At 56.3% G+C, this 25,556-nt stretch overlaps 1 protein-coding gene across 8 annotated transcripts in view; it reads right to left on the bottom strand.

Annotated features, from left to right (window-relative positions):
- The window catches only part of PSD (pleckstrin and Sec7 domain containing), a 48,943-nt gene that overhangs the window by 20,478 nt on the left and 2,909 nt on the right, over window positions 1–25,556 (bottom strand). For 3 of the 8 annotated variants that reach the window (XM_054831463.1, XM_054831461.1, XM_054831460.1), the window contains exons 2-5: window positions 14,820–15,729; window positions 14,638–14,740; window positions 13,660–14,128; window positions 7,519–7,962 (exon numbers count right to left, since the gene is read on the bottom strand). In XM_054831463.1, the coding sequence (XP_054687438.1) occupies window positions 7,519–7,962; window positions 13,660–14,128; window positions 14,638–14,740; window positions 14,820–15,602 (1,799 nt within the window). In that variant the 5' untranslated portion in view covers window positions 15,603–15,729. Of the gene's footprint in view, window positions 1–7,518; window positions 7,963–13,659; window positions 14,129–14,637; window positions 14,741–14,819; window positions 15,730–18,731; window positions 18,885–25,556 lie in introns of those variants that run through there. The other 5 variants (XM_054831459.1, XM_054831462.1, XM_054831464.1 and 2 more) reach the window with 4 other exon arrangements.

Here is a 25,556-nt window from a genome sequence, read left to right as displayed (position 1 = left end):
TTTGCCAAGGACAGGTCTCACAGGCTCTTTGCTTCCCACCAGCAGAGGAGATGAATCCATCCCAGCAGTTGCACCTGCCAGCCATGGGTTGTGGTGACTGTATTTGCCTCTAAAGTTGAGAGCCTGCTGCTACAGGGGTGCAGGCACTGTTCCCTCCCAAGCCCAACAGCTCCAAGCTGCTTCTCCAGCCACAGGCTGAGCTACCAAGCCCAAGGCCACCCCTCCACCACTCCCTGTGGTCAAACTGCACCTTCAGAGTAAGTGGCTGCTCAGTAGCTCTCTGAAGATCTTTTCATTCTGCTCAACCATCATCACTGAAAACTCCTGATACCCTTCTGAACCTTGCCTGTCCTCCCTGAGAGTTGTCCTCCCTCATGCGGTTGGTTTCTGGTGCCTCTGGGGGCAAACCTAGAGCTTTGACTCTCCTCCATGGCCTCTCTTCCCAAGCTGTGCTCCTCAGCTTTCCTATCTAGTGCTGAGCATCCAGACATGGGGCCATCTTCAAAATCTCTGTCCTTCAACATCTGTATCTCCCTGCAAGTTTCCAACTTGTGGCTGCATTTCTTGCCTTGCTTCTTGAATAGGCATGCAGGGATCACAGCCTGGGTCTTAAAGCAGCTCTACCAGTGGGATCTGCTGCCCCCCCGCCCCCCAAGTCCCCATAATGACTTTGAGCTTTACATCAGCAAAGCATAACCTTGCACTACCCTGCACAAGTGACCCCAGCCATGCCATGAAACAGGTTCTCTTCCAACACTCAAGCCACTCTCACGCTGTTAAATAAGGACCATTAGCCGCCACAGGCTGGGAGCATCCCATTGGGGCACCCGTCTGTCACCACTCAAAGCCCCAGCTGGCTTGGAGAACGTACAGCTTAAAGAGAAAAAACTGAGAATGCAATCCTCGAGCAAATGGAGAACAGAGCAAAGAGATGTGTCCATGTCTGAGGCAACTGAGGTGATGCTAATTTTCTTGCCAATGAGCTAATGTCTCAGGGTGGTTTTTTTTAGTGTACTTCTAAAGTGACATTTCAGTTTGGCTTGAAGAAACACTGAGATAATATTTTTTACATTAGATACATTTTCAACCCGAGAACTGGCCCACACTTAAGGAATAAAGATCAAATTTGGTATTGTGCGAGTATCCTCAGCGTGCCTGAAATGAGTCATGCCCGAGCAGACCCAGCGCTAGCTCATCCCTCTCCCTGCTGCCTGACTAGGACAGCCACTGCTGCCCCCCACGTCACCAGGAGCACAGGTCCCCCTGCCACCTCAGGGGTTTGCTAGCACTGGGTTCCCAGTCCTGTGTTGGCAGCAGAGAGGTGCTTCTGGGGGTCTCTGTGAGGAAGGCATGTGATCCAGCTCAGGGCTTGCTCCAGGATGGAGGCTCTTCACTGACAACCTCCCACCCTAGCTCAGCACGAGGACCATGTTTTGCTCCCAGCCCTGGGGAGCTGCTTCAGGACCACAGTCCTGCTGGGGGCCACTGTACCACAGACACTCCTTCTCCAGGGCCAGATGCTCCTCCAAGGCCCAAATGTTCCTTCTCAGGGCCAAATGCTCCTTTCCTATAGCCAGATCTTGTCTTGCCCCAATATTCCTCCTCTGGCCAACTGCCCGGACCCCAGCAGGAGAGACCGCAGCACATTCCCTGGCTGCAATGCAGCATGTCACTGCAGAAGCCCTGACGTCCTCTTCACCTTGCCACCACAAACCAGGATTACCCGGCACCATGTTCTCTCCATGGCTGTCAGCAACCAGGAGCAAATATTCTGTCCTGGATGTGGGGCGGCAATAAGTCACTAGCTCAGCAAAGCCTGCCCTGGAGGGCTGACCTCCAGCTCCTGGCTGCCAGAAGGGATGTATCTGCATGGTGGGACCCTTCCCACACTGTACCTGCATGGTGGGACCCTTCCTGCACCAACACCCTGCTCCCCAGGAGTGGGGAAGGAGAGACATCCCTGGGGACAGGCTGGGCCAGGTGGCCATTGGTTTCAGCTGGGCGTGCTCAGCTGAGCTCCTGGGTTATCCATGTCCTGCCTCACACATTTCCAGGTGAGCTACCTGCTGTAGGAAACTCAAAACCTCCAACTACAATCCAAGTGCCACTTGCTCCCTACGGGAGCCTGGTTTGCATTCTGCACCATGAAGTGACGGGGCAGGGAGACTGGTCTGAGTCCATGAGGGACATGTGCATGGGGCAGAGCAACACTCTGCCCTCAATTCCCAATGCCCCGCGCGCATGGCTAGATGCCCGATGCCTCCGCCAAGTGAGTCCAGCCTGCCTAATATTGCTGCTAAGAATGTACCAGACCGGATCTTTGGCTCAGCTAAATAAACGCAGCTCCCTTCGTTGGTCTCAGTGGAGCGACTTTGATTTATGACAGCCAAGATCTAGGCTGGTTCATTCCTTGCAGAATTGAAGTTAGGGCTGGGAGGACACTTGAAGGTCATCCAGGCCAGCCTCCAACCACAGGCGGGGCTAGTCCTGCTTTCTGGCAGCTCTGGAATCCAACCTGGTCCTCCAATCACCCAGCCACAGCAGCACCCACCAGGATTACTGCTGCCAGATCCAGATAGGATTGAACTTTGAGCAGCTGTGCCCCTCCTCAGTCCTGTTTCATGCAGATTTCCAGAGCCTCCCCTGCAGCACCAGCCCTCTCTGGAGATGCCTGCCTCCATCATCCCATCCCACTGGCCTCTCTTGTGGGGGACACAACCGTTCCTGCAGAGGACAGGGGCTGAGTCTGCAATCCCACCAAACAATTTCTGGAGCCAACTGAGAGCCTTAAAATCCAGTTACTCACCTGCTGAGTGGAGGCTTGTCTTCTTCAGAGACACAGATGCCATAGGGTTAGTTCAGGGAAACCTGAGTCTCTTGGACCCTTGGGCAAAGCCCAGCCTAGGGGCTCTGGGTCAGACCCAGGGGCTGAAATTAACAGTTGACTCAAGGGGTTGCATCCCATGGGGATGTGCCACTGCCTGCGCCTCTGTGGGCAGCCCTGGGACCCTGCCTGTTGCCTCCATCCTCCATGCTGTGGAGTGCCTGCCCCAGCCCAAGCACTGCCAGCCCATCCTGTGCCCCAGCTCCTGCTGGCCTTCATGGGTCGACATGGAAACGCTTGGGGAAAATCCTTCCCAGGCTTGTGCCCCATTTCTTGCCATACCAATGCTTGTGGGGAGACCTCTTCATCCCACGCTCCAGCCTTGTCCCCCTCCTGTACTCCCACCCCTCCATCCTTCCCTTCCCCTATCTCCATCCTTTCCTCATTGCCCTCCTTCCTCTGCTCATCCCTCTCCCCCCACCCTCCCACATCACATCCCAAATCCACCCCATGGGCCCCCAGACTGGGCACAGCCCTCAGGGCATCATCTCATCAGTTTGCCCAGTGCCAACTGGGAGCTCAGGCCAGCTGACAGACCTGCACGGGCCTCGGAAAGGGTGGGGTGGGGGGGGCACCGGCTCACCGACTGCTGCAGTAACAAAAGGGACCTTATAAAGAAACACAACGGAGCTTATTGGCAGCGCCCCGGCGCTCCAGCACACGCCAGCAGCCGCGGTCTGGCAGGGAAGAAGGTTTGACTCCCGGCGCATCCTCCGCCTGGGGCGGCTGCCAGCCCTACGGGCTCCCTGTTCCTCCCACGCAGCCGCAGCTCCAGGGCTGAGCTCTCCCTCTAGCGAGGCTCCGGGCGCGCTGCCCCTCGCTGTGGTACCTGGCCCTTTTCCCCAGGCGGTTTGCAGTCGTTCCCCACCCCCGCCCCCGCCTTTGCTGCCGCTTCTCCTGCCTGCCCTGCTTTCTGCCCCACCTCAGGCGATGGCCCCGATTCTGGTCCCGGCAGAGCTCACCTCTCGCGGGGGTGGCACGGGGGGCAAGTCACCCCCCCTCCCTCCGCTGGCACTCCTCAGGGACCGGCACGGCTGTGCCTGGGGCCAAGGCTGGCTCCGGAGGAGTGGGACGGGCAAGGGAAGCTGGGCGGCCGGATTTCAGGGTCCTTGCACCCCCAGGGAGATGCAATTTGCCCACGCTGCCTGTGGGGCCGGCAGCCCCGGGCTGCCTGTGTGCAGGACTGCGGCAGGCGAGGCGGCGCTCCCGGCGTCCGCTCGCACCCGGCAGCGTGGCAAAGCCCGGGGATTTGGATCCGCGGTTGCAAAAGTCTGGCTGCCACCACAGCAGCGACCTCCGCGCCGTCCCCGGGGCTGCCCCGGCTCCTGCCCTGCCGTCTCGCCAGCACCACGTCTGTCCCCGGCCAGCCCCGCCAGCCCCAGAGGGACCCCACGGGCCCTGGAGGGCTCTGTCCCCACACGCGCTCCGCGGGTCACCGTGATGGCCCCGGGCACAGACTGCTTTAACTGCAGCCCTCTGCCCGGCGAGAGCAGGGGACCCGCACACCTTCACCTTCTGCCCAAACAGGGCAATAACCTACTCACACACTGGGGGTGCCACCGTGGGGTGTCCTGCTGTGGAGGGGTGGGGAGGGAGGGTCCTACACTGGGACCCTTGCTGTTCAGCCACTCCTCCCTCCCGGTTAGCCAAGGCCACCGGAGGAGGAGGAGGCATGCCAGCGCCTGGGGCAGCCTCACCAGGTCTGCACTTAAGCACACTCCCCATGAGCAAGGTCAAGATAAAAGCATGGCCTCAGGCTATCGCATGCTGAGGAACACCAGAGCCTTGGCATAAGCCGCAAGGCTGCGTGAACCAAGGCCACTGGCCACGGCGACACCGCGTCTCCCCGGCAATGCAGGGGGCATCACTGACTTGGCTGCTCCTGCCACCGAGAGAGATGGAAAGTCACGGGCTGCAGGGCCATCCAGACCCCAGATTGTTGCAACAAATAACGTCAAAGGTTTTGGGGGCAGAAGAGGGACAGCCGCAGGGCAGCACAAACAGGTCTAGACCTGCTGGCGTTCGTCACCAGTCACCCCTCACGCCAAAGTCCTGCAGCCCAAAGTCAACTCTGCCAACCCTGAGGCTGACAGCCAGCGTAAAGCACAGCCTCCACCACAGAGACCCCTTGCCTGGGGTCCCCAGTCCACCTGAGCTGATGGCAGTTTGTCCATACTGCTTGTGACCATAGGTGGTGGCAATTCTCCTGCTCTGGCCCTGCTGGCACGAGTGATGTTGCATTATGATGGCTGCAGAGGTTCCTGAGCATCTTTCCTCAGTAACTTCCAAGAAAGACCCCTTAATGGGAGTGTCACAAGGATACTCCCCGCTTGAGCAGATCAGCCCTGTCAGGCACCAGGAGCTGCTCGCTCAAGCTCATGGGAATCTTTGAGCAACCAGCCCAGATACTTCTTCAAGATTCAGCTTCATGGTCGGCTCTACTCAGAGTCTAGAAAGTTGGTAGCACCAGTGATGGGGAAAGAAGAAACTTCTTGCACCTCTCTCTTGCCAGAAAGCCCTGCTGCCTGAGGACTGACCCTGCAGATGATGGGCTGTCTCAGCCCCTGGTACCCCATGCCTTCCCTGCTTCCTAGTCAAGCTCATGCTGCCATTCCCAATCTCCACTCCTCACCACCACACAAGACACCAGATTCCAACCACACCTGCCTCCCTGTCCACCATTGCCCACGGTTTCAGGTCCCCAGGCCAGGGAGTGCAGTGAGGACTGCAGCTGGATTCCCCCTGCACTTCCCTCCCACCAAAGCAGAGGTACTCCTGCTTGTGAGGGCTGGAAGAGGAAAAGAGAAGACAAGAGGCTCAGCAAAGGTGGGCTCAGCAAAGATCCAGGGCAGTTTCGGGGGGGGGGGGGGCACAACACCCTTCCATGGCTTGTGCCACAGCCCAGCACTGCTCTGAAACCTGAGCTAGGAGGGGAGCACAGCACTGCAGCATCCTCATCACTGCTGGCACGCTCTGTGCTCCACTGACTATAAACTGGTGAGGAAAAACCTCTGTTAAACCACGTTATTGCTGTTCCTGCTGCTAGCTGTGTCTCTCCACCCTCACACCTCCCCGTGCCCCTGCAGCGGTGTTGCTATGGTACGGTGGCACCCTGTGGACGCTAAGTCAGACACTGTCCTCTCAGTTTCTCCAGGGTGCTCTGTTTCGGTCCCTTGCCTTGGTGGAGGAATAGGAAGCCAATTCTTCCTGCAGAGAGCACTGATCATGGCTGGATACTGCCACCCTTCACTGCCTCGTGCCTCTTGGACATCACCAGTTTTACTGCACAAACCTTGCCTGGCCTCTGTGCCACATGTCCCTGGCCTCAGTGTCCCAAAGAAAGGGAAGGCCTAACCCAGCACTTCTCTGCCCCAAAATGCCCTTGTAGTGATCCAGGGACCACAAAGCAGATGTGATACCCCACTCTCATCTCTTGACTGCATATACCAAAGAGGACACAGAGCTCAGATCCCCACCTGGCCACCCCAAGCTGAGCCTATGAGGATGGTGCAGGTTGCGACCAGAAGCGACATAGGTTTGGTCTGGAAAAGACCAAATCCCAAAAAGTTTGGTGAGGAAAAGACCAAAGCCTAGAAAGTGGATGAGAGATCCAGGAGGCTCTGGCATTGCACAGAAGGTCACTGGGCAGAGAGACCTTACAGGGAGGCAATGCAAACAGGAAGGTCAGCACTGGCATGAATGAGACACCAAGGTCTCTGAGAGCCACTAGCTCTGCAACTGAACCACTGTACCAGACCTGACATCCAGACCAGACCTGACCACACTCCAGATGAGCGTACCCTGGAAAAGGGAAAAGACGCAGCCTGCCAACCTGCCACATCACAACCGCCTCATCCCAAGACCTTGCTGGAAGGGGGAGGAGTGCAAGAAGGTAGTGTCTCAGACTAGACATGGTTTCACATAGGGACAGGTTGGAAGTGGTGGGGCTGAGCTCTCCCAGATGGTGTGACATCTGGTGACACCAGAGATGTCCCCAGGCATGGGGCAGCCTTCCTGAGCCTGGGTGCAGGCAGGCTCAGAGCAATGTACAGGGAGCCTCTGGTGGGCTGTGCTCATCTCTGCCCTCCATCTCCCAGCACACAAAAGGCTGAGGAGGTTGAGGCCAGGACAATAGGTACAAGACCATGGGACTCTTGTCCTCAAGTAACAGGAGGCTTCTACTCAGATGGTGAGGCATGCAGCAGTATCAGGAAGTCTTGGCCTCCAGGAGGGAAAGGCTGTTGAATTTCTACCGGTATACTCAACTTCTGACTGGCCTCTCCCCACAGCTACCATGAATGCTGGACTGTCCTACAACAGGAACCACCATGGGATTGAAGTCCTGGAACTCCCTGCTTGCTGGGCTGGAGGAAACTTCACAGCCCTCCAGCACCAACAAATCTGGCAAAGATGAAAAAGGAGATGTACTCCCACTGACACGCCTGCTGCAACACCATGGTGACCACTGGCCTGATTGGCCACTTCACAGAAAATTCAGCACACCCAGTCCTGACCCTTCCCCTCCTCCCCAGCAACATAGATTAGGGTCTGGCTGCAAAACACACCACACAGGGTTAGACTCTACACTGAGCTTTGGTGGCCCAGCTGGACAGCAAGCAACTTTGGTCACTCACCTCATGTTGGAGGCCAAGGGAGTACCAAAGCTGTCCTCTGAGCGGCAAGGGCTGTGCCGAGCACCCTTCCTTCGCCTCCCCTGCTCCTCCTCCCTCTCTGTCCAAGGGGCATCTGTGGCCGAACTGGTCCCAGAATCTGGCTCCAAGTGAGCCAGAGGAGCAAAGTTCTCCTCAATCAACTTGGCGCTGTCTCGGATCTGTCCCTGTATTTCTGGGGTGAGGGTTGGGAGGTCAAAAGTGAAAAAGGTCCCCTGGGTGCGGGCTGGGGAGGAGAGGATGTCAATGGAGTCCAGGCTGGTATAAGATGTGCCTTTGGCTCGATGGGACTCCATGATGCTCTCAAAATGCTTGCTGAAAGAGTCCATGCCATCCTTGGAGAGACTGTGCCCTAGGAGGAAGGGCACTGGAGACTTGAGCATACCCTGTGTGTCTCGGTCCATGATCCTAGAGGGAAACAAAGTGAGAAGAACTGGTCACTGAGGAGCAAGGGATCAAAGCCCTGAAATAAAAGCCCACACGCTGCTCCAGAAGGAAACTGGGGAGGGCAGAAATCTCCTCTGAACATCTGTAGACCTCCAAGGAAACGTCTCACCTGCCCAAGACATCACGGGAAGAGGGACTGGGCTGGCTCCCTTCAGACATATGCTTCTCCTTTAATGCACCACAAACTTTTGTTCCCTTAGTGGCTCATCCTCATAAGAAGCTTATGAGACAGCTACTGCTCCCAGTCACCCGACTTGAGCTTAGATCCAATAAAGGGCTCAAGCACCAGAGGCAGGATGTGGTTCAGCTCCATTTCCAACCAAATCTGGAAGTGGCTGAATTTTCCACGAGCCTTCAGAGCTCCCAGCACCCAGAAGGCTCCTCCTGAAGCTGCTCAGGACAGCGTAACACCTTTCCCCATGAACACAGCACTGTGGTTGCTGAGCACTGTGCTCAGAGTGTGACCAACACCCACTTGCGAGGTCTGCTGGCTGGTCCCAGGAGGCGTCTGGGACCCAGCACAAGGCAATGCTGAGCCCCAGGTTTCCCCAGGCAGTACAGAGAGTGCCTCACACCAAGCTCTGGGCTCAGGGACCTGAGCTGGCCCATGTCCTAGGGGCCAGACTTGGTCCTGGCTCATCATCTTGTCAGGGATCAGCCCCGCAGGAACACTCAGCCTGTCTCCAACGCACGTCTGGGTCCAGCCCAACACAGGACTTTCTAAACCCTGAAGCCCTGAGTGTTTTGTCCTGTGAGTGAGGTGAAGTGCAGCCTGCCCATCCATCTGAGCACATGACAACAGAGACATTTCCAATCCAGGGAACATCAATGCTTTAGCCATACAAGCAGAAACACAGCCCTAAAAGCCTACTTTACTCATAAGCCGCTATCATTTTATTAAAGCACTCACAAAAGCACTTGTTATGCCACTCTCTCCTCTGATTAAAGAGGAGGAACTGCTCCAGCTTGTCATAACATTTGTTATGAACAAACAGCTTTGTACAGAGGGCTCGGAAGATGTGTTGCTGTTACAAGCACCAAATGATTTTCATTCATTAGCCTTCACATACTGCTCAAAAATCTCACCCTGATTACTTCAGCAGGCCGAGAGCTGGCAGTGTGACTCCCCCAGAGTGCTGGCTGCCTTCAAGGGGAGCGCAGCTAAGTCAGACGCAGGTAAGCAAGGCACGATGGAGGCTGCTCTCACCTATCCACCAGCGTTTCCCTGGCTGTGCAGCACTGCTTGATGCTCTTATCATTCCTGTAGGAGCCCCAGGAGCAGCCTCTGGGGTGGCTTTCTGGCAAGGACAAGGCCAAAGAGACCTCTTTAATATCTGCAGATGAGCTTTACAGATGCAAACGTGCATTCACTGTCCTTACCACCCAGCTGTGTGTTACTAAACCGAGCTAACACCACTGACTTTGTTTTGTACCTTGAATCCATAAGGAGGGCAACAGACTGTGACGAGGAGGACAATGCCAGCGGACGGAACAGACCTTGTTCCCAGGAGAGGGAGCTGGACTCATTCTTGTGATCAAGTATATTGCCACCAAGCCACAGAAAAACACAGCTGGTTTTGTCCACACCATCCAAGCTCTGGAAGCAATCTCTCCACCCCGAAATACCAAGCACAAAGCTGTTCAGCTCCAGAAGGATCAAGTCGCAGCAGCATGGGTGCAATGCTGCCTGCACACCACTCCTGCTTCATCAGCCCCTGCTGTGCTGTCCAGCCCTCCCTGGCTGCCGCTCCCCTGTGCCCCGCTCCAGCTCCCCAGGAAGAAGGGTCACCAAACCATCACCAAGCCAGACAAACAGCTGGGAGGAGCAGAGGAGGGGAGGAGACGTAGAGGCTGTAACCGAGCATCTGCACAAGGGCAATGGGCAGTGGGAAAGCAAATAGGATTCCAGCCTTGAGCTGGAGCAGGAGAGGTGGCGAGCCTTCCTTGGGAGACAGCCAGGTGAGTACGGAGAGGAAGTGGAAGCCATGATGCATTGCATGTTAGGGCCAAATCCAGCAGCACTTCAGGCGAAGGTCTGCTTGTGGGGACCTCAGGGGTCTGAGCAATGAACTTCAGCAGCTGCATCTGATGGCCGATGGAGGGGAAGGGGCCTGCCCCGTTCTCCCTGCCTGGTGCTTCAGAGCCATGCTGTCCCTGGCAGGGTGGAGAAGAAGAGAAAATCTCTCTCCTCAGGCCCTCAGCAGTTTTCTCTCCCTGCCAAATGCTCCTGTGACCCTCCAAACCCCTGACTGCCCCAGCCATGCCCCACTCCTCCTGCCTGCATAGGCATGGCAGGCACTGTGTGGGGGTCTCAGCTGAGTGCAAAGAAAGTGAGGCCATACAGCACCACCCAGCAGCCCCTCACTTTATTCCTCTCTGCACAAAGCTCTTGTGCAGACCATCCCCAGCGGCTCCTTGCACTCCCCCAAGCTCCTTCACACATCTCCTGCAGCTCAGCAGCTGCCCACTCTCAGGGCTCTGTGTCCGACTCCAGCCCATGCTCATCCACTGGTGCTGACCACAGGTGCTGCAGTCCCCCGCCAGCTGCCCACACTCCCCTGCCATGTCCATGCCGTCACCCTGAGGTCGCACTGCCCCCAGTCCTTCCCAATGAGCTGCAGGTGTCTCCCCTCGCTCATCAGCAGGCGCCTGCTGGCATCACCCCAAATGTCCCCCCTCCAGCCCTGCCAGCGGGAGCCTGTGAGACACGGGAGCATCACCCTGAGCTGTGGCTCTGTGGCCATGCTGCGCTCTGGGATGGAGGCTCAGCCTCAGCACAGCACATCAGAGGCTTGTGGCTACTGAGGCAGGCTAAGCCTAAGCTTAAGCATTTGATGAAATCAGGGCCATAACCATTTTTTAATCCCTAACAAGGCTTGCCCTGCAGCTATTTTCCCCTCTGCCAAGCAGCAAGCAAAAAGGCTCTGGAACGGGTCCCCAGGCAGCAGATCCAAGGGCTCTCCCAGGCAAGGCTGCTCTGCTTGCAGGGAGAAAAGGTGTTGCTGCCTCCCACCAGCCCTCCGTGCTCTCAGGGGAGTGTGGCACCCCCCAGCAAAGCCTCTTCTCTCTTATCAGCCCAAGGCACCAGTGCTGCGGGCCAAGCCAGGCCCTTCCTCCAGCTTAGCCAGCCCGTCTGCTGATGCCTGGGGAGGAAGGGAATTGAGCCTGCTCTCGCTGACAGGTCTCGGCTCTCTGGGACTAATGGGAATAAAGACAGTAAAGGCTTAGACTAGTCATTAGAGTTGGTAGATCTGATTCTAAATATATTCAGAGAATGGATTTGCTGGAAGAAGACACCATTTCTTCTGTCACTTTCCATGTCTCATTTGATTTGGTGTTGGGTTTTTTTAGCCCAATCTCCAGCCAGCTGTTAGCATGCTCTCTTATTTTGGGAGGGTAAATCACCAAAGAAGATGCCCTTTGATCACAATATGAAGGACAACAAGACAGTACCAAGCCAAAAATCCCCCTCACAGAGGGTACTAAACCTTTAAGGCTAGATTTTCAAAGGGATTTACATGTCTAAATGCTGCAAATCAGCATCCAAAGGTGCTTCAGCCATTTTGTAGGGCTGGTCCCTCCCAGCTACTGGGCCAGACCTGGGGTACGGCAGCTCCTGCAGCAGCAGAATGGTGCCAGCTCCAGGGAAACTGGGGGGCTTCTTAATCACCCCGGCATCACCCCTCCTGCGAGCAGGCAAAGCAGAAAGCTTGAAGAAGAAAACATCAATACTAGTGACTGGTAAACAGGGAGGAGGACTGCAGCTGCAGAGCTCAGAAACAGTGCATAAGCAAAAACCCAGGGCTGCGATGCAGGAACTAACCAAGCTCACAGTTTGAGGCTCGTGATTTTCAAGACACTGCCCACAGGGTCTGCACCTACTTGGGGAATATTCAAGGGGCTGCAAATCAAAAGACCCACTGGTCTACAAAGAAGCTGTGTAAAATGAACATGATGTCCCTATATACACACTGGTAATTATAGTGGGAGCACCATCTTAGGAGCAACAATGCATTTAAGGATACATCCAAGCTTTCCAGCGCTGTCTGGGAAGCTACAGCAAGGTATCTCAGAGGGAACAAAGCAGGTCTAGGCTTACAGCTCATAAGACTTGTAGTGGCCTAGTACATATTTGGAAATAAAATATCACTATGCAAGATAATTGTTACAGTAACTTGAAGAACTTGCTTGAAGTGATAATAACTTTATACCTTATTCCAAACTTCCATCACTATTCATTTGGAAAAAAAATATACAAAAAATGGCTTGTTTTCAGCTTTTCTCTAGAACCCAAAGTTTTTGAGGACAGGGCGGGCAGCAGGGAGGGATGTATCTGTCCCCTCCACTAGAAATGCAAGGGCTGGACAAATTGGCAGGAGCCCAATTCCCCTTGGGACGCACACCTTCCCTCCCCATCAGCCCAGCACCTTTGTGCTGCTGCTTCTCAGCACGGGGGCACAACTGAGGGTTATATTCTCATCGTCTTTTCCCAGCAGCACATCAAAACCTCCCTTTTCCTTTTTGCTCCTCGCCTGCTTTTTGTGCAGCTAGGTGAGTGCATACTGCCACATGGCATCCCAGGCATTGCCCTGGCTTTGCACTTCCCAGGCGAGACCTCTCCCCACTCCTGTGGAGCACTTGCTGATGATGCTCACTCCCCTCATCTCACCCAAGACTCTTTGCCAGACACATGTCAGGAGATGCCCTTGGCTGCCCCCACCTGCACAGGCATTTACAGCTCCCTGCCAGGGCCTTTCCCCTCCCGGCGGCTGGTTGTTCCACATGGTGCTCTGGAGCTCCTTCCCCTCCTGGAGCAGGCAGATGATGCCTGTCACTCCCTCATGGTCAAACCACCACTCCAGATGACGCTCCACGGGCAGAGTCTCATGCTGCCAGTCCAAAACGCGATGTCCCATAGGTCCAGGGCAGACGGCAGCTCGGATGGCGTTAGCTGCCCACAGGTGTGGAACTGAATGATAACCTTGGTGTCACCCACTCCATCAGCCTCCCAGCACAGGGTGTTTTGCCACACAAGTGAAAAACAACACGAAAGACAACAAAAGGTTTTTTCCAGCCCAACACATCCCCCACTCTTTCCCAAACACAGCAAATATCTACTGAGGCCAAGCAAAAGGGACTGCTTCTACGGCTGAAGCACAGCTATCTGCAGAGGAGAAGGCAACCTGGCAGTGCCTGCCAGCACACAGCAGCTCCAGGACACAGCCTGGGCTCAGGTGCCCTGACACCGTCACCCCTACACCCAGCAGCACCAGGGTGGGATGTAATTAATCTGGCAGGACTTGTGCCGGGAAGCCTCTGCTCAGCCGGGTGACCTGAGCTGCAGGGCTCACACCAGGGGAGCAGAGCCCATGGCCAGCGCCCAGGCCTGGATCACCTGTGCTGCCCTCCTCTTTCCATAGGGCAGTGAGGGCCCCCTCCCAGCCTCAGCCCAAACTCAAGCCCTAGCCCCAGCCCCAGTCCAGTCCCAATCCCAATCTCAGTGGTGTGATCCAGAACCCTGTCTGACCCCCATGCACCGCTCACATGGAGCTACTGGGATTTTTGGCTCAGACACTCTTTCAGCAGTGCCCAGTTTGCCATGCAGGGGATAATAAGGAAGGCAAGGGGAGCTTTTTGCCCTCATGCAGAGCGCCTCACCTTTCCCTGTTCTCCTTCCTCGTTGCCTCAAACACCTCATCATCCTCGTCCACATCCCTGTCCCGCAGCCCATCCTTCAGGCAGCCAGTGCCTGGGGCAGGGGGCTCCTCTGGAGTGCTGTTCCTCCTGCCTGGTGTGCCCCTAAAGCTTGGGTTGCTCTCACTGTCCTTCTGGCTCTCAATCGCTGAATCCACCTCCTCCTTCTCAGCCAGGATATCATCGATGTTGGTTTCATGATAGCACCTCAGTGGCACGGTGTCCAGGTCTGTCTCGGAGTACTTCACCGTCCTCCTTATAATCCCAGTCTCGCAGGAGCCGGGCTTCTGGCTGCCCGGAGAAGACATCTCTATCTCCACCTCCACATGGCTCAGGCTGTGCTCGGGCGCCGACCCTGGTGGCTCAGTGGGCAGCAGGTGGATGGGCTTCTGGGGGGGCTCGCCCAGGGGAGCGGAGTTGGGAGCAGAGGAGCCTACAAGGGAGCCGCAAGCACAGAGCTGTGGGAAACCGCACTGGGGAGCGCTGGGGAGCCACTCCTGCGGCACCACATGCACAGCAAGAGTGGGGTCACACGTGTGACAGGCACCAGGGAATGGAGTGGGGGAGCCAGAAGGAAAAAGGGTGGGAGAGGCAGAGACAAGGTGCTGTCAGTGCTCATGCACCTGCAGCCAGCCCTGAGCTCCTATCTGAACCCTGAAGCTTTTCTGCAGAGGCAGCTGGGGGCTGCCAGGGGTCAGGGCTCTGCATCACCCCCTTTGCCCAATGCTTTGTACGGCTGCAAGGGACTCTGCAAGGAGGTTGGTGCGTGCAAGATCTGGCCCCAGGAGGACAGAGACTGGCCAGTCATGGGGGGATCTTGGCCGTCTGGTGGAACTGACAAGTCCCAAGGGATGGGCAGCCCCAGGGGGAGTCCCGGCAGTGATTCAGACTTGCAAAGGAGAGATCAGCCTGGCCAAGGGCATTCTACCCCTGACTTCTTACCTGTCTTCGGGGCATCCAAGGAGCCATAGAAGAATTCCCACTTGGCTCTGGCGATGCGCTGGGCATGGGCCGAGCTCTGCCGGGGATACGGCCACGCGCTGCCCTGCAGAGGGGAGAGCGGCAAGTGGGCACTGGACCCTGGGGCAGACCCCGTGCCCGGCATGGGGCACCACAGCACCTACCTGGGGTCGGAGATCCTGCTTTGGGGGGCTCCTGGCGAAGGTGGGGAAGTCCTCCAGCAGCCCATTGGCGAGGGAGCGGCAGAGGCAGTCAGCATTGAGGGCGCAGGGCTCCTTCCCGCAGGGACGTGTGCCCCCCAGGGTCCTGCCCCCGGCCAGGAGCGGGTCAGATGCAGAGGCCTCCAGCTTCAGCGTGCTCAGGAGCCGCTCCTGGGGCAGGGGCAAGGGCTGGGGCTGGGGGGACCCCATGTCCCCGCTGAGCTCCAGGCTGCGGCTGAGGCTGCGGGGACCATTGTCCCAGCAGGGCTGGGGGGGCGGGAGGCCACCCAGGGTCCGCACACTGGCCTTCTCAATGAAGCGGAAGGTGACGACAGAGCTGTGTCCCTCTGGGGCCGCAGCCACCAGTGGGCTGCGGCTGCCGGGGGAGGAAAGCGCCGGGCTTGGCCGGCCCCGCCGTGGGGTGCAGGGGGCCGTCAGCCGCCCCGGGCCCGGGCAGCTCCCGTTGCTGAAGGGAGCCGCCTCCACCGGCTTGCGGGCCAAGGAGCCAGTGCTGTTGTAGAGGCCGAGGGGGCAGCGGCGGGTGTCGGGGGCCAGGCCCTTGCGCAGGAGGTGGAGGCGGCCGGCATTGAGGTTGGGGGTGAGGCAGCGTGGGGGGCTGTGCCTCGCAGCCTCGGGGCTCCCCCTTGCCATCCAGGGCCTCCAGTCCACCCCACGGGTGAATGGTGGGGGTGAGGCAGTGCAGCCCTCCTCAGAGTGGAAGCGGACGGGTCCCCCCGCCTGGGACATCCTGCCAGAGGAGGGCACGGAGGTGTCAGGTCCAGAGCCTGGCAGGGTGGCACGAGGATGGCAAGGTGGCTTCCCGGCACCCCTGAGATGATGACCAGGTCAAGGGGCGACACATCCTCAGGCAGCCCTGAAACAAGGGCAAGGAGAGCTTGTTAGGGGAGGGAGGACACAAGAAGCAGTCTGGCACCGCTGAGAGGACAGGCAAAAGGTGCCCTGCCCTCATGGCAGGAGAAAGAGATGCTCCAGGTGAGACAGCCCCCTTCAAATCCCCTCCTGCTGCAAGAAGCAGGCGAGGTTTGTTGTGGGCATCACACCAGCACCACCGTGGGGACACCAGCAGCCCTTTGCTCGGTCCCCAGGCACCAGGGTGTTTGCTTTCTTCCCAGGGTGCTAGGATAGTCAGGCACTTCCCCCACAGAGCAGCACCCCAGACACAGCGGGAGAGCACACTATGCACTTTAAAATGGGTTTCATTCATCCTGCTTTAGGTTGAATACATTTACTACCCACAGCCTACTAAAATCACTTCAATAAGGGGGGAAAAAAAAAAAAGATATACTGGATCACTGAGACATCCTCCAATTACACTTGTTCAAGGAGTTTAACATGAGCAGCATGGGCAAGAAGCCTCTCTCTTTGGAGATCGGCCTGGGTTTAAAGTGCGTCACACCAGCACATGCCACAGCTCATATAGGTGGCACAGACAGAGCTGTCAACACCTGCAGATCCAAAAAGCAGTAGTTATGACAATCCCACCCTAGGGGAATGAAGCACGCCCGCCCTGCGCACAGCTCGCCTGCCTGCCTCTGCCCAGAGACTGCTGATCTGGAGGTGAGACCAGCCACCCCACGGCAGCAGGCGGGTGGCTGCAGGGGAAGGCAGGACACAGAGCCCCCATCAGCGCTGCTGGCAGGGCTGCCAATGGTTTTCCTTCTCCCAGTGGGGCTAAAACTTGTACTCATCCTTCCTTGCGTTTCCCTGAATTCCTGGTGTGCAGAGAAGACTCTGCCTTGGCTGCTTTTGCCTTCTGACAGATGTCGAGATACTAAGACCATCGCTTAGATCTCATCATTTGAAAGTGAGAAACCAAATGCCAGTTGCAAACATAGGAAGCGTGACTTCTTCTCCCTGTTTCCAAGTACAAACCAGACTGGATTAAATTCCTGAAGGATGTGGGGCTGGGTTTTCAACACTGTTTAGGCTCCAGAGTTGCAGAGACATAACTCTTAATAAAATAGCCCAAATCACCCCCATGGGGCAAGGCGCCCATCTATCTGCACTATCACACTGCTAAAAAATCTGGCCCCTGCTGAGCAGCAACAATCTGTAATTCACCCATCGCAAACTGTTTAATACATCAGTTACTGTTTTTTACAGTCTTTTTCCCCTGCTATGGTTGCGTTCACGTTCAAGGTTGCTGAAGCTAACTGATAAATAATAAAGATGTGGGGTTTATATATTTCAAATGAAATTCCACTTTTTATCTCAACACAGACTGACACACATGCCAAGGAAAAACATTATCATTAGGAATAGTTGGCATTCACTGTAACATAACAAATCTATAAAAACCAGCCTATCTCAATACATATGAGTTATTGCTAAAATAAATGGGATAAGCACAGCGTGTCCTCCTGGTTATCAAAGGAGAATTATCAAATTCAGAGTAAAGGCCATGCCCGCCTGCAAGCCACCGAAGCCGGATGGCTACACCATCCAGCAGAGTGAGCTTTCCTTTAATAACGAAAGGTAAGAAGCACAAATGCAACAGAGATGAAAAATCAGTGATGGAGCTAAGGCTTCCTGCTTGCTGATTTGAATCGTGAATCAAATTGATGCTCTTTAAATCACTGTGATGAATGGGTTGGGCTGTAAGGCACCGGTGGGCTGGTGGGAGCCTTGCTGGTCCCACTGCCTGAAGGCAGGAGAAGTCCTGCAGAGGAAAGCTTACAGGGAGACTGCCCTGGCTGCCCAGGGCACGCATTCAAAGAGAAAAACTCGGGACCTGCAGTGTGATAGCCGGGAGCTGCACATCAGTGGGGGATTTCACTTGTTCTATAGAACATCTCATACATACAAGAAACTTGCTCCTCCTGGCTGTCCTTTCTTAGAGGCCAAAGGGATGTCCAGGCATTTTTCCCAGCCCTTGCTTTGAGCTGTACCCAGTGCAACAGGGGATGGTTACTCCCCGTGCCTGGCTGAGTGGGGCAACGCGGGGTGAAGGCAGCAGACAGCAGGAACTGCTTACGCTGCGGGGGAAGCGCACACCCACGCCAGGGGTGTGCGGGGACAGCGTGCAGCAGCCGGGGGAGGAAGCGAGAGGAACGGGCAAAGAACGGGACAGGGATGGGAAGGAAGCAAGAGGGGCAGGGCTGCGTGCTGAATTCACACCATGAGCCGTATCTGCGTGCCGGACGTGGTACCGCTGTCAGCAGTGGTGGCAGGGAATGGGGGAAAACAGACTGTGGGTGCCGGGCCATCTGACCGAGCTGGGGCAGGATGGCCCCCAGGAGGTGCCTCTGCACTCTGGAGGGACACGAAACAATTTCGGGGGTGCATTGGTGACCGAGGAGGGGTGCCTGGCGGCTCTGGGGCTGTGGGACGTACAAGGGACCCCTTGCCGAGGAGATGTCGGGGCGGGGGACGTGTCCCCCCTCCAAGATGGGGCTGAGCCTGCGCTTCCCTCCCCGGCCCCCCCAGCCCGGCCTCCCTCGCCCGGCACCTCCCGTCTCGGCAGGATCAGCCCTGAGTGGATGTGACATCCATCCGGATGAGGAGGGAGCCCCCCCGGCCAAGGGGAGCCGGCGGAGCCAGCCGCCCGCCCGCCCGCTCCCCCCGCGGGGCCGCCCGCCGCTCCTCGGCCCGGCAGCCCCTGCCCAGGCAGGGGCCCCGCGCCCGTCCCGCCTCACCGGCACACCGGGGCCACTCACGGCAGCGGCGGGCGGGTCCCGGCCCCGCCGGGCATCCACTGGTGCTAGCGCAGCGCGGTGCCGCCGCCCGCCGGTCACCGCTGCCGGGAGGGCGCAGAGCTGCCCCGGCCCCCGCAACAACTGCTGCAACTTTCCCAGCTCCCCCGCCGCCTACGCCCCGGCCTCTGGCCCCCGCCGCGCCCCGCTCCCCGCGCCTTACCTGCAGTGCCGCCGCCGCATCCTGCGCGCCGCTGCTCCGCGCTGCCGCCGGCACGGCACGGCACGGCACGGCACGGCTCGGCTCGGCCCGCCCCGTCGGGCGCGGCGCGGTGCGGTACAGTACGGTACGGTGCTACCGGCCCCTGCCCGCCGCTCCCCGCCGCGCTAATCCCGGCCCGGGCCTGTCACTCCGCCCCGCTGACAGCCCCAGCAGCCAATGGGAAACCCCCGCCGGGCGCCGCGCCCCGCCCGGTGGCACCGGCACTGGGACACGCGGAGCGGCTAGACCCACGCCGGCCCCGGGGTGCACGTCCCTCTGTGGGGGCAGGCGCGTCCCGGTGTAGCACCGTGCACGTCCCCGTGTCCCAGTGTGCATGTCCTGGTGTAGCACCGTGCAGGTCCTTGTGTCCCAGTGTAACACCGTGCAGGTGTTACGATCCTGGTCTCCCGGTATGCACATCCCCATGCACCAGCGTGAACCTGGCTTCATGCACTGGCAGGCGTGACCCCATACACCGGTGTACATGTCCCATTGTAACAACACACACATCCCCGTGTCCTGGTGTGCACATCCCCATTCATCAGCGTGCACACGGCCATGTGTAGTATGTCCCTGCTCAGCAGCATGCTTGTTCCTGTGCGATCACAGGCACGTGTCCTGATGCATGAGCATGCAGAGCTATGTGTGTTGTGCCCCGTACCATAGGACACCAGCTGCCCTACACCCACCACTGCTTGGGGACCATGAGGACAAAAGCTGCCATGTCCGGGGACACCTGCCACCTCCAGCAAGCTGCTGGCCCTTGCCCTGTGGAGCAGACCCCATGCTGAGGACTCATCACTGCAGGTGGGATGTCTTACCCCAAGCACACAACAGCCACAGGTACCAAGATGTCCCAGACCACAAGGGACCTGACATCACTGTTTAATCAGCCACCCCAAGGATGGGAAATGCCACCCCAGTCTCAGGAAAACTCTTCATGCTACAAAGGGAAACCCCCCCAAAATCCTTTGTGTCCCACCCAGGGGCTCTGCCAGCACCGGAGGTGGGTGCGAGCACAGTCCACACAGGGCAGCCGGGTACCAAGGCAGGTGCTGCAGCAGGGCCCCTGGCCACACTGTCGCCACCGCGCTGGGTCTGCAAGTGGCAGCTGCCAGGGCTGGTAGCCAGCGCTCCCTTCCTGCCCAGGCTGCCAGATCGATTCGCTATTAAACAGCACTTTATTACCCAGCCCAGCAATCATTATTAAATGTGTGTGAGAGGAGAGGCCCAGGGGAGCCAGGGCCTCACATGCACGCTGTGCTTACAGGAAGAATTTGGGGAAAGCTGCCCCTCCTTGCTGCTTTCCCTGCCTGCAGTGAGCCCAGCTCTGTGCTGCCTGCCTTCACTGTCACCCAGAACGTGTCCCCTTCTCCTCTCCCAGGCACAGGGACTTAGGGAGAAAGCAGTAGGCTGGGCAGGCTCTCCTCATATTTAATGCATTGAAGCACTGCCATTTTCTCCCTCCTTCTCGAGGCTCCTGCCTGCTCGGGGCCCCTCTCCCCCACGCCAGGGACCACAGGTCCCTGAGCTGCCTCACACACAGCCAGCTTTCCCAGCAGACTCCTAGAAGCTGGGCTAATTAGGGGCCTCACTGCTGCAGGATCAACGACCTGATTCCTTCAGCAGCTTCTTGATGGCAGGAGGGTGGGGAGGGGGAAGGCTTTTCTCTAAGCCGCAGCCAGAGTGACAAATTTAACCAATTTAACCAAGTGGAAGAACTCAGAGCCTTCCCAGTGTGTCCATACCAGGACAAGACATGCCTGCACCTTCCCAGCACCTGCAGGCAGCCCTGTTGAGAGCTGCAGAGGGTAAGGGAGAGGTCATCTGCCACCCTGGCTGGAGATTCAGGCTATCCACAGAAAACACATTTCCTTCCAAACCATGCATGTTTTCCCCCATAGCAGCTGTTGTTCTCCTTCCCACTCTCTGCTCCATATCCCCCTCATCTTTCCACAGCCCTGTAACTCCTCAACGACATGCCCACAAACATGGGTCTGGCCAGCACTGACATAAGCCCCATTGGATCAGGATTTAGCCCTTGCTTCCCTGGTCCCTCTTGCTGTGAACCCCTCCCCAGCTAATGCAGGGCAGGAGGGAGCAGGGAACCCCTCTGGCAGATGTCAGGAAGAGTCCCCCATGCTCTACCCCACAGCCCCAACACAGTGGGGTTAGCTAGAGCACCAGGAATACCATGCACTGGGAACCCTCTTTACTGTCACTTGGGCACTTCTGTACCTCCAGTCCTTGCCTGTGGGTACCACATCCTTCCTACGTGAGAGTGCACCCAGCTCCATGTCATCCCTTTCAGCCTCCTGGTCTCTGCCAGTTCCTCAAGCCCAGCCACAGGCAGCTTCCAGGAGTTTTCTAACTGCTGCCCTTGCTCATCTTCACAAACCTGCAATGCAACTTTCCCTCCCAAGCCCAGAAGGGTGTGGGTGTCACCAGGGCAGCACAATGATGAACTTCTTGCTTGGAAGAGACCAGCCCGGGATGTCATAGTGTCCTGGCAAGTGTACAGGTCCAGATGATATTTGGGTGGTGAGTGGGTAGACAAGAGGTCCTTCCCCCAGCTGGCTCCAGGACGGGCTGATGCTCAGCCTGTCCCAAGGCACACAGATCAGTCTCTAGAAAGGCACTTCTGCAGCTCCACTTGGACTAAGTACCCTGGTGCACCTCAGGGCTGCTCCCCTGAGTGCAGAGGGGCTGTCAGAGCTGTTTCCTTCGGCACAGCTCATGCTTAAGGCACCGCAAAGGGCATAAGGGCCACACTTTGGCTTACTGCTGCCAAACCCAGTGGGGCTGTGCTTTGGCCTCAGGCACAGTGTAGCCTTGCGAGTGGGGACAGTCACTCCATCAGCAGGTGGGTGCTCCTCACCCAGCTCACTGGAAGCACCACAGAAATTGCAGCTCCAGCCCTGCAGGGGATGGGTCCCAGTGAGGGCAGGGGAAGCTGAATTTCCCTCATCTCTGCATTGAGGACTCTGGGGCAACCAATGAGGTTTCAGGTGTTCCCTCAGGGCCTAGACTTAACTACATGGTTCTAATTAATGCCTTCTGCCTCCAGTGCCAACACCCAACCACATCCTAGCTGTATATTAAAAAAGCCACCACAGTATAAGCCAAGTCTTTAATGGGTTGATGCACTTATCTGTTATTCCACCAGGCTGATGTTTAAGGATAAATGGTGAAAATACCCTTCCTTGACAGTCTGTTATACAAATGCTGCTTTACAGCTTACTCAGGGCAAAAAGGCAGTGCTGGAGATCCTGCCTGCCCCCCTGCCCAAGCCTCAGGCTTCTGTCCAGACCTGGATCAGAGGAGAGCACACCTACACTGCCTTGTGCAGCTCCCTTGTATGGGGTGGGCACATAGGACCATAGCAGGATTTTTCAGGGTGAAAGGCACTCTGGAAGAGAACACAGTGCAAAATGTCTTACCAGAGAGAAGAGCCAGTGAAGACTACAGTCTATGCAAGGGATAACTGCTGCCTAGCCAACTGTGTCACAGTGTCCCAGCTCCCTACACGGGGCTCCCCCTCCCGCAGGAGAGATACAGGCTTGGAAGAGCAGAAGCATATAGAGACGAGGTAGCGAAAACTGTGTGCTGAGCCTCAGAGCAAGCTGTAACAAAATATTTCTGTAACGCCCCGGGAACACCTGCTGTTACAGAAATCCCCTGAGCCCAGCCCAGCCCCAGGCAGCACCAACACAGCAAGCAGGCTTTCCCCTGCACCGGCATTGCTCAGTCAAGATGAAGGCAGAAACGTCAGCGTGGTAAAACCTGTCCTGGGGATGTGGGAGGTGGGGCTCCAGCACAGCTTGAGCCATAAATAATCTCCCTACACAGCAGTTAGGGGAACAATTGTGTGGGAGTATCTCTTGGTAAAAAAGATGCTCAGGGAAAAGATGGTCCTGAAGGAAAGCAGGAGATTTCTGGCTGGTGGAGTGTGCTCTCCACTGAGGACAGAGCTTCATGGGTGCCAGCGGGTCACTCAGACCCACCTCACCATGGTGAGTCACTGCACCGAACAGAAATTTAGTCTGAAACAACCCAAGTCACCAGTTCTCTAGTGTAGCCTCCCAGGACACAGCTTGTGCTGCAGCGCAGATCTCTGGAGCTGCTCTCCAGCTAATCTCTGCAACAGTAAGATGCGATCCCATCCCCCCACTTTCAGCCTCAAGATTCACATGGGGAAAGGTGAAAAGGTGTAAGGGGCAGTAAGAGCAATGAATACATGGAGCACCTTATGCAGAAAAGAGACAGCAAGCCCCAAGCACACAGCCTGACCCAGCACAGGGAGAATGTGGTCACATACAGAATTATATAAAAGGTGTGGAAACCCTAAAAAGGTTCGTTAAGGAGGAATAATTTCAAGCGTAGCAAGGGAACTGAGCATAACCTGCCACCACAGAGATGTATGGAGATGCATGCAAAGGACATGCTGAAAGCTTGGAAGCATTCATGAGGGGAATGATGCAGAACAGCCCTGCATCAGTGTGTAGCTAGGAGCTCCTTGTGCACGTTCCTCTTCCAACCCTGACTTACACAACTTGGCCTTGCTTTACTTCTATTTATCTTTTTTCAGCCATGACTGTATAGTCAGATTCTCTTTTCAGTAAGAGAAGGGGAAGGTGACATATACAGGGAAGAGCTGCACAGAAGGCATCATGGGTTCCTGTTTCACCAGCTTAAGAGTGGTTCCTGGTGGCACTGTGCAATCTCAGCACTCACCAAGATAAGAGTTTACTCTGCAAGCTCAACACCTTCTCCCATGCAACCAAGTCTCCAGATGTGGTCCACTCCAACCCTGAGAGTGATGGAGGGTGTCAGACTTATCCTGCAGCCAGACAGAATATGGGGCCAGATCCTTTGAAAGAACCTGATGAGAGTCCAAGGAAAAACAGCATTGAGAGACTTTACTCAGCTTCTGGGATGTTGCATGCACCCAGCTCTCACATCTTAAGGTGTGAGCACTGCAGACTTACTGGTGTCCTTGAAAAGACCTTGTCTCTTGCCCCACTTGAGAGTTGTGGAAAACTGCAAAGGAAATGCCCCCAGAGCCTTTGCAAGACTAAAGGTGTTTCGACAGAGAGGTGTCAAGCCACCATACAAGGTGACAGATCTTAGGACAGCAGGTTAGCGTTGGCTTGGCACCATACCAGTCTCCTAAAAATAAGTTGTACCCTCCCACAACATCAGCCTCCAGGGGTCACAGCAGGCTCAAGGAAAGCCAGCCAACCTCTTAATACATCTTTGAGATGGGAAGAACTGCATTTTCAATGCAAGGGAAAAGTCAAGGGGCATGGGTGGGGAAGATTTGCCCAATAACAGCTGGCAAACCAGGAGCATCTCTGGGAACCAAAACCTGGGATTCCTAACTTGAGATCAGCTCTTCTAACCACACGACTCCTCTCCCTTCAGGCCCCAATTCCCTAAACCACACCCCCAATTGCCAAAGGATGAGGTCAAGACCAAAATGGTCCTCTAGACTCTTCAAAAGTACAGCTAGGCATCAGTATTGTCTCACAGCCGTGGAGATGGCTGAAGTCTCTGTTCACAAGGATGAAAATGCCAGCAGGATCAGACCCAAGGCCATACCCTGGCTCTGAGAGCAGCCAGCACCATATGTTTCCAAGGAAGATACAAGAAAGCTGCTGCAGCAGTTGTTGTGAGCTAATCTGCTTCCTCCCCCCAGGGCTCAGCTCAGTCCCTCGTCACTACAGATCAGCTCAAGGCCTGATGCAGGAGCCCTGCTTTCCCTCACAGGACACCAGTGGTCACTGGGATAACAGAAGAACCACAGGACTGACCAGTTTGCTGAAGATACCTGTGCAACACACTTCCTCAGCTGCCCTGCAAGCACCACAGGTGTCACAGCCCAGCACTGCTTCTGAGAACAGGCATCTTCAGACACACTTGGTCCAAAACACTGTCTTACAAGAAGACAAAACAGAAGTGATGAGCACATGCCTGGTGAGTCATGACAGATGCAGTTTCCCCTTGAAAGGGAAGCACCTCTAAGCTCACCTCATTGATCCTGCAAAAGGCATCCTCTTTAAGCCAGGAGCTGGGGTTGTCCACACTGTGCCATGGAGCTAACAGGACATACCCTGGAGCCAGGTCAGCTGGGTTCACTTAGGTGCTTGTCAGCTCCATTTCCCCATCTCTCACATCCTGTCTCCACCAGGCTTACTGCTGAACTCATAACACTTACAGACACCAGTAGACTTACACATGAACAGGACCACAGCCCTTTTTATTTCCTTTTAAAAGATAAATTAAGAGAACTGGTAAGTCTTACAGAAGCAGTTGTGATAATCTTTCCCACATCCTCTTAAAAACCTAGAAGCTGACAGTTATCCAAGCTTACAGCAGGAAGTTTTTAGCTGAAGCTCTGCCCTCATGCTACTGCTTGACTGGCAAGGTGAATTCCCCTGGTCTTAAGGAACCCCCTAACATCAGGGCCATCTCAGGAAGCTGTTTTGGCAAAACAGTTTGCAGTATTGGGGCTCAACTAGAAGCATGCATCTCACCAAAGTTTAAAAAGGAGGCTTACAGACAGTTTTGAGAAAAACACAGGCCCACCTTAGGTAAAGCATATGTGACCAAAAAGGCAGAATCTTGCTGGAACTCTTGACTGAGACAGCAGAGCAGAACAAAGCTCTGATCTTTCAAGCTTGCCTGCTTTAAGTTGTCCCTTCATTGCTAAGCTACAGTAGGTAACACCACCCAAGCCCTGTGCTACAGGGCTGTACAAGCATACCACAGCCACTCTGCATACAG

This window comes from Grus americana, chromosome 7 (genome assembly GCF_028858705.1).
Source record: "Grus americana isolate bGruAme1 chromosome 7, bGruAme1.mat, whole genome shotgun sequence".
Lineage (NCBI taxonomy): Eukaryota > Metazoa > Chordata > Aves > Gruiformes > Gruidae > Grus > Grus americana.
Note: the sequence above shows the minus strand (reverse complement) of the source record. Positions and strands in the feature narration are given on the sequence as shown.